A 14,886-nucleotide genomic window follows, 5' to 3' on the forward strand; every position below is an offset into this window, starting at 1 on the left:
CAGTTCAGGTATTCACTTAAAGGAAACAGGTAGGTAAATTTTCCTTGTTGGTAGGTAAATTTACTGGTAGGTAAATTCTCCTTGATGACTGAGTCATGGTCTTATCCCATCAACTTTCAGAAGTTGTTGTCAGAGTGAAGTTAAGTCAGAGTGAAGTTAAGTCTGTTCAGAACTAGAAGGCTAGTTTCACTTGAATGAACAGACTTACAACTTTTTAAAAAGTTGCATATTATTAATAATACCTTGCTTAACCTGGTTGCTTCTGGAGACAGAAACATTTTTCAGGGTTTCTGGAGGATTTTGAGGACAAAAGTGACCTACACAGTTCTGCAGTGGATCTAACCTTGGCAATATTGAAGCTTGTTTACTATTATTTTCAGGCCTATTTTGTGTCAATTCTACTAACAGAAAAGAAAAAAAAAATAAAGGTCGCAAACAGATTATTATAACTAAACATTCCTCAATGAAGAAGAGAAGGCCAATGTGGTGGAAGAAGCTAAGGACTCTTTCTAATTTTCTCATGGTACACACATTTCTAAAATATAACTGTGCAATGATTTTTGAAATAAAAACTGTTACCTCATTATGATACAGAAACACAAGGGTTAACTTGTGTTAACATTCAAACCAAAGAAACAAAATGTTTTAGCCAACAGATTTTTGCTTATTTGAGAATTTTGTAGCCACAAAAATAAGAGGAGCAAAATGAGAAGCAAAATATCTTCCAGACCAGATATGCTAGAAACTAGCAACTGATTCTATACCAATAAGTCATATAAGTCATATAAGAACAAGGTCATATAAGTCATATATGACACATAAGTCATATAAGAACAAGGGTCTCTTTTTTTTTTTTTTTTTTCCTCTGAAGAAAATAAAAATCCTTATGATGTAGAAACATTTGAGATGTGATTAATTACTTCCTCAGACAGGTATTGCCTGTGGCTCTGAAAAAAAAAAAAAAGGAAATAACTACAACTCCTTTCTGGGCAAGAATTTAGCAAGTTATGTCACATGAAAGAAGCACTTTCTTTTATGTCTGCATCCTTAAAAATTCAGACATAACAAAAGAGTAGAATGGGACCATCTTACCAATTAAACAAGTCTGTCAGTTGCAGTTAAAGATTAACATTGACTTTTTCCCATCAAAAGTATTGGGTACTTGAGTGTGGAGTAGATAACACAACTCTAGCATACAGTGTTGCTGACACAAATGACAGTTATTTAAATTATTCCTATAATGGAAGACAAAGTTGAATCCTCTAAAATAATTTGGGAACTTCAGCAAATAGAAAAAGGTTGGGAAGAAGAATGTCCTGAGTTTGCCCTCAAATGGGAGGGACAGAGTATCTCACATCAATGAGCAGATCCTGATTAGAGAATCTTTTAGTTTCTCTATGTTTATCTTTCAGTTTCTCCTATGTTTATCTTTCTCTAAAAAGATAAACATGTCATTTTTCTATCCAATTAAGCATAGAAATTAATGGAAGATTAACAGAAGATTCTGAAAAATCTTCCAATAAACACAGTCAAGGTAAGAAATCTAACTTTCAGATGAAGCACAATAAAAAAGAATTATTTGATATCGGACATCTGTGATTGGAATACAGTCACTGTATTCCATGGTCCCCTCAAAATTTGAAATCTCTGAAAAAGAAGTTCTGAGAAGAAAATCTGGCCAGCATCTCAGAGCTTGGTAGATTTCAACATGTTCTCATCTTGCTAAGACTGCTAACGGTAAGTCAGAGAGCATTTTTTTCTAAGTATAAAGGTTGACATATGGAGGGGGGTGAGGGAAAAAAAAAAAAACACACCAGAAAGTATAAGACAATCCTTATACTTAGAGAAAATGCATCAGGGAATGAAATTCCGAAAGCTAAACCCCAAATGGAATTGAATCTGGCCAGGGATGTCAAAGAGAGCAAGATGGGCTTCAATAAGTACATCAGTGACAAAAGAAAGACTAGGGAAAATGTGGGCCCACTGTTGAACAAGGTGGCAAGCCTGGGGGAGAGGCTTTCCCACATGGCAGGGAAAACGCTGAAGTACTGAATGCCTTCTTTGCCTCAGTCTTTACTTTATATAGCAGTTGGATCCATAAGACGAAAAAATCTGCACTACAAGTTAGAAAGCACGTGTTTCTTCAGGCAAAATACTGAAAGTGCTCTGTTTTATGAAGTTACGCTACTTATTTGGAATCACAATTTGCAGTAAATTTGTGATTGCAGTGCATGCGTAAAGGAGAAAATTTACAGATCATAGCATTTGGGTCTACACTTTAAGTAATAAAGTATAACACAAATTTACGTTAACCAACAATTTATTATAAATTCTGTTATTCCAGTCTGTTCAAAAACAAAAAAATCGCTAATGCTCAGAGCTCCTTAAATTGTAAGTACACTTGTGTTGCCACAGAAGAATAAATTAAAGAGGCTAGATTTAATTATCTCAAGACAAAGACATTCAGAGATATCTTTAAATTTACCTATAAATGCCAAGCGTGGTACTGTACAAACTCAGATCACATTCATGGCACCTACCTGATGAACAATATAGGAAGGTAGTAATAACCATACATGTTTGGGTCAATCATATAATCCCTCAGTGCAAGCCTTAAGAACATGCTTAAAAATTATTTTTTACAGACTCCTGTAACCTCACTGTTCCTGCTTAGAATCAGAAATATGAAGACATACAAGGCTGTCTTTCTTACAGAGATGTATATACAGATAAGTGAAAACAAAAGGATTTTTTTGGTGCTTTGTAAAGTATGTTTATATTTTGGGGGAAAAAACGGAACTACAGTTAATTTTACCTTTAGGTGTTGGAATTGGTCTCTCAAGTCCATCCACATGACCTAAGGGGTCATTTGAATCTGGAATTTCCATTTCACCTAGGAAGAAAATAAAAGGTTTGTTTAAACTGAGGTTCTTACTTAATCTGTCTCTTAAACTGAATCATGATAGTGAGTTCAGCTAACTTATGCAGGCCAAATCCTGGTTTCAGAATAACACACAGGTAACACCTAATAGCAAGACAGTTTTTATCCACACCAGTTTAGAAAACATAACAATAAATCAGTTCTGTATAATACCTTGTGCTTTACAAGCATGGGCAGCATTAAAAAAAAAAAAAAAAAAAAAATCCAGTTCTCACCAGAATGAAGTTCACACATTTTTTAAAAAAAATCATATATTTCCTGATAGTTTCACTGGTCCAGCAAACCAAGTAGTACCTGAACTTTACTGACATTCTCAACTGTGAAATGGCATAAAACTATTTCTGAAGTTACATTACAATAAGTTAGATTCTATTTTTAGAGGTCAGACTCACCATCTTTGCTAATTTTCTTATCCTATTCTCAGACACATCTCTAAAAGCTATCTCCCAGAAATGAAAACAAAGCAATGAAAAATTTTCCCTGATGATTTTACCACTTTTTCAAGTACTGAGCTATAGTGAACTCATTATCTTTCCTCAAGTATTCCAAATGCTGATGAAACTTTCTTCTGGACTTTCTTCTGTTTGCCCTCCTTGCTTATGTCTAGCATATATCAGAGCAAGACAGAAACAGTGTTAGTCAGCTAGCAGTTCCTTCAGACAGCAAAATCACTTCCATGTTCCTTTGCTTCTGCGGTTCTTAGGAAATCCTGACCACTTTAAAGTGGACATTCTCCTGTTTGCTCTCCCTTTCGAAAGTATTATTCTTTGAGGATAAAAGCTAAACTTATAAATAAGACAAGGTTATACCATTGTTCTTACTAAAACAACTTCTCAAATCCCCTATATTTTTGTATTCTCACTAATGCACATTCAATCATCCAAATTCCCTATTGTCTTGCTGTATGTATATTGCATATAAATCTAAGGTTATCAGGATCCAAAGTGAAAAATGTGGTACTTGCTGTAGATATTGCTTCAGCAGCGGCGTTCATGGTGACATTTTGGACAAAACAGAACTCGAGAAAAGGTTCTCACTCTTCCTTTTGCCCTTATAGCCCTTCCTTCCCACTAAATAAATCTTACAAAAACATTCTGGCTGCACGCCACAGTGATGAAATACAATTAACGACATCTATAACTCCCCCTGCTTTACGAAAGAAGAATTAAGACTGCCACCATTATTTTTGAGAACAAAATATTTAGCTAACTTGCCTTTAAGTTTATTGGGTAAAACACAGAAATCAGAGAGATCCTCTACATTATAGCAGGTCTGAACTTAAGTATTTTTTCTCAATCCTCACACTTTGTCATTACTTCACCCGTCCCTTCATCTCATACTGCTTGAGGCTCCTAGCCTGGTAGTGCTTCTGATGCCAAATGAATTGTGTGCTCATTCCCTGACACCCCAGTTAGAGTAACGGTAAAGACAGTGCTATACATATGGTAAGACACTCTCTTTTGAACTAGAATGTTTAAGGCTTGGGTAGACATGATTATGTGTGAACTGATAAAGGCATGTCAGGGGTGCTTCTGTCATATATATATGACAGAATATATATATATCAGATATATCACCTCTAATTTTTATCAAGAAGCAGCTAGGCAAGTTCACTTTGCCTCTGATTGACCTCCCCCACGTTCCACAAGGAGTTTAGAGGGACTTCAACATTTACCAGCCACAAGGAAGATAACAGTATGATTTCAGACCAGACAGTGGAGTAAAGGGAAGAGTAGGAAAAGCAACTGTTCTTTCAGTCCACAAGCACTTGCACTTGGCAAGTTCAGATGATCATAATCCACCAGTATTCATCGGATGAAAGATTATTTATAGAAGTTCATTCTTAGGCACACTTTATTACTTTATGCTTAGTCCTACAGAATCCCAACTGCCCAAGATCTGAGTGCCACTTTTGCTTTAATGCCATGTGTTCAATTTTAAAAGACTTGTTTCCATTTCTTCAGTCAATTAGGGAGATTCATAACAGGAAAAAGCATTAACTCAGATAAATTAGCACAGAAATATCTTTCTCTTTTTCCTTCCTCCCAAACTCATCTCTCTCTCTCTTTTTTTTTTTTTTTTTATTTGAAAGCTTTTCAGAATAAAGATGGAAAGAGAAAAAAAGCATTTGCTGGTTTGAAAATGTTTCAACAATAGTTTTGTGTAATTCATTCTCATGCTTGATATGTTTATGTCTGGTAAAAACATTTCTCTCCAGATGTGCTTTATGAGAGGATAATTACAAACCATAGACAGCACCTACGTGCAATGTCTTTGTAACTAACTAATGTTAAGATTGAAAATCCTTTGTGTACTTTGTAAATTATAAATACAGAACAGATCTGTCACTTAAACTGTTGCTTTTATGAAAGAAACATTTATATTTTCAGCAATTTGCAAAATTCCACTTAGACCACATTCAATATGAATTCCCAAGCTTAAGATTGAATTTACTGAATCATACGTTAAAACACCATGATGTTATTATCAGCATTAAAAATTAATCTTTTGTTTTTGTTTTTTTCCACCAGAAATGCTTATGGATCAGATGATCAAGAAAATAGCGCAACCAAATAAAATCTTTTCCCTTTGTGTTAAACAGAATAAAAGAATCCTACAGCCAAGAAACTCTCCAATGAAAACAACATGTATTCTTGTTGAATATCATTTTCAGTGCTTTCTGAATTTGAATTCCTAACTTAGTACATTTATCCTGCAAGGAGAAGATCTCTTGTACTTCCATCAGTAGATGGCTCAGGTTGGAAGGGACCTTAAAGATCATCTAGTTAAATCGTCTAGATAATAACCCTCACTGTCATTTTTCCTTAACTCCCTCACTGTAAGGCAGACGCCTGACCCTGATCATGTGCCATCACCAATTTTCCACAGACATATACATCAAGTTTGCTGTCTTATACTTGTTTGAAGATCCCTACACAAATGTACTCCTACTTCTGATTTTTAGCTTGCACGCCTTTTCCCATTTAATTTAGTCAATATTCCAGTCTGGGTATCCCATTTTACTTTTCTTCCTACTTTCTGTATTTTTTCCTGGCATTTTTTTACATGTTCTGCTGCTGCCAGAATGGGAGAAAATCTACAAGGATGGAAAAGAAATGACCAAAGGTTACACAGGTATCACATTTGTCTTATGAGGAAAGACTAAGCAAGCCTAGAGTAGAGGAGATTGAGAGGGGATCTTATCAACCTCTACAAATATCTGGGGGGACAATGTCAAGAGGATGAGGCCAAACTCTTCTGAGTGGTGGCCAGTGATAGGACAAGCGGTAATGAGTATAAATTGAACCACAGGAGGTTCCATCACCATATGAGGAAGAACTTCTTTATGGTTTGGGTGACAGAGCACTGGAACAGGCCGCCCAAACAGGTTATGGAATCTCCTCCTTTGGAGATATTCAAAACCCAGCTGGATGCGATCCTGTGTAACATGCTGTAGGTGACCCTGCTTGAGCAGGGGGCTTGGACTAGATCATCTCTAGAGGTCCCTTCCAATCTCAATCATTCTGTGATTTATATTCAAAGTAAAGAAAGTGAAGACAGGGAATGGGAGTGAAAACAGACCTGGCTGAGAATGATGAAGAGAAATGAAAAACAATGCACATGGGTAAAACTTTTTCTAAATACCATCTTTTTTCAGAGCTAACTATGATAACTGAGGAACAAGATCTTGGTCTCAAAATTATTAGTTCCACCAAAATTGAGCTCAGCAGCAGTAAGAAAAGCAAATCCAATCAGTGTTGTGTATACCTCAGAAAGGAATAAAGGATAAAACTGAAAACATCATTATGCCGCTGCTGTATAAATCTAAGGCATTCTCTAATACATTGAACGTTGCATGTTGTTCAGGTGCTCTCATGTTGAAAAAGGGCACAGTAGAGTTGAAGAGTTTCAGAGAAGAGCAATGAGGATAATAAAAGTTACAAAACAGCTTCTTCACAGCTGCTAGAATTCTGGGGAGAAAATAGCTGAGGTGTATGGCAGCAAAGTTTTTTTGAGTCATGAGGTTCTTGGACTATTCAGATTCAAACCATTCTCTCTTTTACCAACCTCTCGGTAAAAGACATAGGGGTATGAGGGAAAAACAGCAAAAGGTAATTTGAGAACAAGTGAAGGGTAACATTTTCTCAGATGAGATGTAGTTTGGTTGTGGGCAGAGATCACATGGAGTATAGGTGAGACCAGGCAAGTTCATGGAATAAAAATCCATTGAGCACTAACTAATCTACAGAAACCATACGTTGGTGAGGAAATCCCTGAACTCAAAATGGCTGGAGGCTAGGAAAATACCCAGAAGTACTACTATACTTGCCAGCCCCCTTCTTACCCTTTTTCTTCAGCATCTCCTTTTTGTTTCCATCAGAGCCATGTCACAGAGCTGAGTAGATCTCTGATCTGCTCCAGTATGGTTGCTCTCATGTTTTTCACTTATACATATTCTCTGATCAGACTTTAAATACATCACAACTTATTTCTGAACACCCACTTCTTCAATCTACATTTGCAGTGACTGTCAGCTAGGGAAGATGACCAGTGTTTGCCCTCCTTGTGCACTACTTGAACAGACAAGACTTCAGCATAACCAGAATTCAGCCTGAATGCAGAATCCCAGTATGGGGTAATGCACGTTCCAGATTTACCACCCGTCAGATCCTCAGGAATACCCCTCTTTTCAGGGACCATACCACCAAACAAAATGTAGCTACTGTAAATAGTACCTCTTTTATACTGCTTACTTACACAGAAAAAAGTCTTAGGTTTTCAGGGCAGGAGAGGAAGCTATTTCAATGTAAGGAAAATACAAACATCAAAACACAAATCATACTTAAAGTCAATGTTCAATACTTCTGATGTACAAAATACAAGTTAATATTACTCAATCTCTGTGACATACTATAGCAAACTGCAGAAGAAGAAAAAAAAAGCAATATATAAAACATTTTTCCAACTGAATAGAAATAGTTTTCCCTTCTCATGTGAATTCCCTTCTCCTGACAAATATGAGAAAGATTTGCTGAGTGACAAGGATTCTAGGGCAGGTAAATTCACTACTTCATTTTAGGCACTGATGACCAACATAACGCACAAGAAATCATCCTGCACTACTGAGACAGGAATGCTCTTTCACACACTTGAAAAACTAAATTGCCTGGTAAAGAACACCATCTCAGAGTCCATACACCGTTCATCATAAAATAATTAAATTTTTCCTTCTGAAATGGTTATGAGTTTACACATCATTCATTACTTGAGAGGTAATTGCAATAAACAGATTTAAAAATGTTTATGGCTATAAACAGACATCAAAACAATAGATTAATCTTCATCAAAAAGCCAGTCCCAAGCAGGCAGTTATTATAATTAATACCAGGGACAAACCAGAGCCTCAGCCTCAAACAGGAAGAGAATAAGAAAGTCAGGTATTTTCAGCCAGAGTGGGCCTGATTAATTTAGAGCAGTTAAGAGCTGGCTGATGCAATGTCATGCAACGTTTATAACTGTCTTTCAGTTCTTGTATAGAACAGATGAGATCTTAAAGGGCTGGAAATTGCACAGATAGTTCTTATTACTTATTAAAAAGGGTAAAAAGGAGTGCCAGAGAATTATAGACCCATCAGCTTAACATCAGTTCCTGGAAAAATAATGGAACAAACAGATTATTTTTAAGCATTTCCAATAGAGCAGAGATGAGTAATAACCAACATAGAAGCCAACATTGAATTGGCTTACATGGATTAAAATTGAACATTAGTCAACAATCTTAAGTTACTGCAAACAAGGCAAATATCACACCAGAACATGTAAACAGTAGTAATCCCTCCAGTCTACTCAACACTAGTAAACCCCTGGAGTCTTTTCTCCAGTTTTATGTATCACCTTTCAAAAAGGATCTGGGACAAATTGAAATACTACAACTACTGCCACAGGGTTGGTCTAAAAATATGACCAACAAAAAGAAAAAATGAATGACAAAGCCTGCTTAGTCTGAAGGAGATTAGACATGGACTGAGACCTAGCATTCTTCAACTGCATAGGTCTCCACAAATGACATTTTCCAAGGTGGGAGATTAGACAAGCACCTATTGCATACGATACTGCACAGATACAGTTAATTCTTCTTTTCCCCAGGGTGAAAAAGGACCTCTTAAGATCTCTTCCAGACTCATGATTCTATGAGGAAAATAACCATCCTTCTACCATTGTATGTTAAATCCCAAAGCTTACAAAAAAATCCTTCAACACTAACAACTGCACTTACCTACAGCTAGGGCAACTGCTGATTTTTGTTCAGCCATTCCTTCTGCTCATCAATAGTCCTGTTCCTGTAGCTGAAACTATTTTCAGATTCAAATGGCAATATGCACTCTTTGCTTCCCACAACTGTAACCTTTGACTCAGGTTCCAACTTTCTTTCAATAACTTAAAACTCTCAAACTCTCCCTCTGCAGCCTAATACCCTCTAATATTCTGTTCTTTTCTTCATAAAACTTTGTTGACCTTCTGTCAATTACTAACCTCTGGAGCTCGCAAACAAAGGGCCCACTGTACCCTTTGATTCAGCTGCCAATCTGATTACTTTGGCTGGGGGAGGCAGGCTGCTTAGGTTGCTGAATCAGGGCCTTTCATTGAAATTTCTCTTTTCCAACATCTGCAGCCCCTGGCAACCAATTGCAGAGTGGGCTTGGCAGACCTGTAAAGGGTGGTGAATAGTCTACAAAAGATGCAGTTTGTAGCATAAAATCAGTGCGCCCCTTTCATAGTTATGGCAGTTTAGAACCACCACAGCACATGTTACTTAACTGCTGCAATTTCACATAAAAATAGCTAAAGGAGTGGGAAATAACCTGCAGTTTTTGTTGCAGTTGCTCTACTCAGATGACTGTGAAGTCTGAATAACAAACATTTCTTAACTTGCTATCAGCTTTCAAAGCAAACTTTTTGCCAGATAATATGGTAAACACTTAATTTAAATGTATTTTTGATACCATCCATAAGTACTTTAAAATTACTTGCAGCTAAACTCATAGTAATAAAAAGCTCTCACTATAAGACTATTGGAAATGGAGTAAGCTTTTGTATGCCTGCTCTAACAACACGAGTCATCAAAATAGCATCAAACAAATATAAAGTAAGGCCGACACCAGCCTGCAAGTAACAGAACCTTCAGAAAGCTGGAAGAAATCACAGACAAGAAACCCTTCACAGGAGCCAGGACTGAGAATAAATCCCCACAGTTTATAAGCATTCCTTATTGAAGCAAATATCTTGTTTCATTAGGGTGAATTTTCTTCCCTTTAGATTTTTTTCTATTTTACCTAAGAGCTATATTGAAATAGTTTAATGTCAGCAAGTGTCAGGAAAAAATTCTCTACTGCAAAATGTGGGAACTACACAAGGAAACAAAGGCAGATCTGAGGTTTAGGATCTGAGGCAATGAAAAGAGCTTCATTATTTGTTTAGGACAGAAAAATTTGCATTAATTTAAAGTAAAATTCCAAACACAAATATTAAATCACCTTCATTCTGCACAGGGACACCTCATTTCTCAAACACATCTTAACAGGTCTTGAAAATCCTATAGCTTGATATTCTTTTGTCAGTTAAATGCATAAAGAGAGAATCTACATATTGCATTAATCTCTGATATAGCGAATGTTTGTGTTCACAGACTGATGCAAGATACACTAGTGGACAGTTTTGGAAAACTAATAGACAAGCGCATGATGAAAAACCTGCTTTGCAAATTTCACAATGTTTCTGCAAAACTTCCTAATTTGATAAAACAATCTCTATTAACCTGCCATCAAATCATCTTAAAACACCATAAAACACAATGATGTGCTGGCCATCAGCATAAAACTACAGAGAATGAAAGATTCTCAATTTCCACACAGAGTTGCAATGGTCTTTCAAAACAGAAATATATGTAAGATGCAGTTTATCTTCCCAGTCATCAACCAGGCACCTCACCTACTACTATGAAGTCAGTATGAGAAGAACAAAATCAGATAAGCCATTTAAAATAATATTACCAGGGGTTTAAACACAGACTTCAAAGAATACTTTGATTTATTTTAATGCCTGTTAATGTATATTTTACATTTAATCACAGCTGCATTTTCAATTGAACTGTCAATCTTTTATTACACAACCCTCGTTTTTTAGTTTAGCTGTTAAATAACTTTGATTCTTCCTCCTAGAACTCATATTTGCTACTTAAAATGAGAATTCAGAAACATTAGTGAGATATACTAGAGATAAAGATTTATTCAGATTTCGTTCACATCAGAACCCTCATTAACAGCTGCTGCAGCATTACAGTAAAACAAACAGCAGCCATGGAAGAGAAGATACTTATTTTAAGTCACCATGTTCAGCATGCAACAAAGTTCCAGAGATGATAAACTTTGGACTAAAAATTATTCTACTGATTTACAGCCAAAATAGTTTTAAATAAAGTTAAGACAAAATTCATCTGCTCTTATTTTATAATACAGGCTGGGGATCATTATGGGATCTCGGCCTGCACCACGGAATATTCAGATCCCATTTTCAATTCTTAGCACTTTCTGCAAAGTCCTGGCCAAGTCACCTTAGGCAAGAATGCTAAAAGTGTTTGATGCCAAAAGATGGAGACAGATGTCTACCAGGATTTTCAAAAGTATGTGGGCACCCAGATCTCATGTCTGTAGTAAATATCCCTTAAGCTTTTGTACCTCAGTTGCCCAGAGGCTGAGAGGAGTAAAGGTTAGTTCCCTGGTGTGGTAACTGGTGCAGCTGTATGAGTTTTTGAATCAGCACAAGAGATGGAGCAGCCCAGAATCAAGAAGCTGGGGCAGAGAAAAGGCAAGACAGAGCTTTTTGATGGCTGTGATGACATACACCACATTCAGCTGATCACAGAATTCCAGATTTCAACCATATTTCTGCACCCCATAGCAGAGATAGTCTAGCCACTACAGAGGATTACATTTGCTCCTAGTAAAGACAGGCAAAAAATAATTTGTTTCTAAGTAATGCTTTAAGATGTAATTATGCCAATAAAACTGTTCTGAAAGTTTAACAAATAAGAATGAACTCAATACTATTTACAACATAAAATGTTTGAGACTTTTTAAACCACAAACTCATTTCAATGTCATTTCTAATTTAGCAACAATGGAATTAAATCCACTAGCTATCACAAGCATAGCTTTTCTGTACAACGATATGTTGAGCAGTCAAAGTCAATATATGAAGGAGCATATAAAAGTCTTGAACCATGGAAAAAAGTCATTCTGGGTTTCATAACAAACAGTCTTTGTTACTAAAGTATTATGGAAGGGGGGAAAAAAAAAAAGGCAAGCAATTGTGGATACATTCCAAAGCTCTTCACCACCTCAGCTGTAAAATCACAGTTTAAACACAACCAAAAGAGGCTCTGAACACACCTGCAGTAGCTCAAAGAACACCAAGCAACATGATAATTATCCATGGCATTATTACATGATTGATTATTTTACTGCTTCTGGCTGTGAAAACAAAATAGCCTCAACCAAAAGGTTGAAAATAATCATGATTTATGAGTATAACACTCCATCAACCGGGAGAAACAACAATTTTCACAGGGCTCTTTTTTCCTGAAAAATAATTTAGAATCCAAAAATACCAATCCTGTTTGCAGCCTTAGGCTGAAATCTCTAAGACTCCAATTCAGAAAAACACTCTTAGTGAGGTAGAATACTTGAAAATGGATTTATTTCTAAGCACTTTCAAATATGTTCCTATGTTTGAAACAAAACAACAACGTTAATCTCCCTCAATCTAGGTGGTAATATAAAAACCAAACAGATCAAACAGCATAATAAATATAGTAGAAGCTGCTGTTGCATATCCTAATGGTTATTCTGACTTGGTTGACAACTACAGGCAGTGTAACCACTGTAAGAAAGATTTTTATCCTTAGAACTTTTTTAATTTTCACATTATATTTCAAAATCAGAAATTAATTTTCACATTATATTTCAAAATCAGAAATTACACAGCCTCATAAGATATGTCTTTAACAGCCAGCCACTCAGCCCTCCAAAACACAGCAAGAGCAAACAACACACATAGATTGATCAGAGCATTTCTGTATTATAAAAGTACTTAGGAGCAAGTAATAATCTCCACCTACCTGACAGAAGGGCACAGTGAAGACAAATGAATAATTAATTTTCAAGCTCAAGTGCCTGATATTAAACACTAATTTGAGAAACATGGGACCCAAGTGAGAGGCCTGGTTTATCAATATTCCTAGAAACCAAGGCTGGCAAGTTACACAACAATAGGGCAATACTCATTCTTAAATAAAATCATTAAATACGTGCTCAAGTTCTTTCATATTACTGAGCATCAGTTTTTGAAAAGCCTCAAGCTGACAGAAAATCATGTTTCTTGCTATCTACAGCATTACCTAGCCTCTTGGGATTTGTCTTCACCAAGTCAAGATAGAAGGTGATTTCACAAAGCTGAACTAGCAATATGTAACATCAAATACTGTATTCAAAGATCAGCAGCTGCTCACTAGTCAGTATTATTTCTGCTATAGGTTTTGCTCAAGAACAGTTGGCATAAGGTTAAATAAAACAGCTTCAATTCTCAGAGGGGACAAACCTTTTTAACACAAAGCATCTTGGTTTCTAATTCAAGCACTTAAAACTCTTAGTTTTCTTCTGAAAGCCTTCATATATTGAATTATGATCTATATGTGAAAAATTCCTCGCTTCTGCTTCCTCTCAGTTCAGCTTGTACTAATGACTGTGGAGCAAGTAAGGAAGTAGCAGAATCACTGTAAAAGTGTCTTGGCCAGACACGTCACCAGTGACCACTCCAAGTACTTGTGATCAAAGATTGTCGGTGGCTAAACAGCATCATGTGTGTGCCCATATGTCACATTTGCATTTATGCAGGATATGGAGAACAAACACCAGGGATCCCAGGATGTAAAGGAAACTAACACCTTGTCTGTATTTTAACTTCTGAAAAAATGTAATCTAGTTACTTTACTTAAAGTTTGAAACATACCTTATTGATTTGTTCTAGGTTTTTCCAAGTTTTCATGGAATTGAATTATTTACTTAAATAATAATAATAATGTATAAACACTATTTATATTTCTTCATTTGACAGGCAATATCTAAAATCATGTTTTGTTAACATTATGCTTATCGAGTCTAGACAGGAAAAATCTTTTTCTTCCTACTGCAGAATCTACTTGATCCCTTGGATTACAACTGAATGCATACAGTGAAGTCATAATGGTTTTCTGCTCTAAAAGAGACTCCCATTTTTCTTCCTCCTGTTGTTTAAGTTGCCTTCACTTTTACAGGAAAAAAAAATAGCTCAGCTGCATAAATGGACTTCTTTGATAAATTGCTCTTTGTTATTTACTTTTAATTAACAGAGCCAAGTAACACTTTTCTGCATGAAGAGATGGGATATTGTTTGCTTATGCTCTTCTCAAAAACAATAATAAGAAAAGAGTAGCGCCCTGAGGTGGAAAACAGAATGAACAGAGTACTTCCAGATGTACTTACTTCCAGTTTCCAGTGGGTGGACAGCACACGAACCAAGTGAGAACCTAGTCACAGTCCCACAGATTCAAGCCAACAAAGCTACTTCCAAACGGCATGATGATGCCTTAGAGCTCCCTTCTGCCATGCCTGCCTACACACACCAAGCAAGGAGCAGCCTCTCTAACCCAGCAGTGTAGAGGAGAGCCTGGGCATGCACTCACTAGCAGGCGCTTCAAAGCGCTTGGCAGTTTCCACCTAACTGCCACATTTTTCCCCAAGCCAGGCAGGGATTTCCTGAGCTCCCACTATCATTCCTCATTACACAGTTAATGATTGCAACTGATGCTAATCACAAGATCAACATTAATCATTTTATTATGATTCCAT

The 14,886-nt window shown here is 36.4% G+C and overlaps 1 protein-coding gene across 2 annotated transcripts in view; it reads right to left on the bottom strand.

Moving 5' to 3' along the window:
* ROR2 (receptor tyrosine kinase like orphan receptor 2) overlaps positions 1 to 14,886 on the bottom strand; it is a 151,335-nt gene that overhangs the window by 41,602 nt on the left and 94,847 nt on the right. For both annotated transcript variants that reach the window (XM_035569352.2, XM_050716358.1), the window contains exon 2: positions 2,816 to 2,893. In XM_035569352.2, the coding sequence (XP_035425245.1) occupies positions 2,816 to 2,893 (78 nt within the window). The remainder of the gene's footprint in view (positions 1 to 2,815; positions 2,894 to 14,886) is intronic.

The sequence above is a fragment of the Cygnus atratus genome, chromosome Z (genome assembly GCF_013377495.2).
Source record: "Cygnus atratus isolate AKBS03 ecotype Queensland, Australia chromosome Z, CAtr_DNAZoo_HiC_assembly, whole genome shotgun sequence".
Taxonomy (NCBI): domain Eukaryota; kingdom Metazoa; phylum Chordata; class Aves; order Anseriformes; family Anatidae; genus Cygnus; species Cygnus atratus.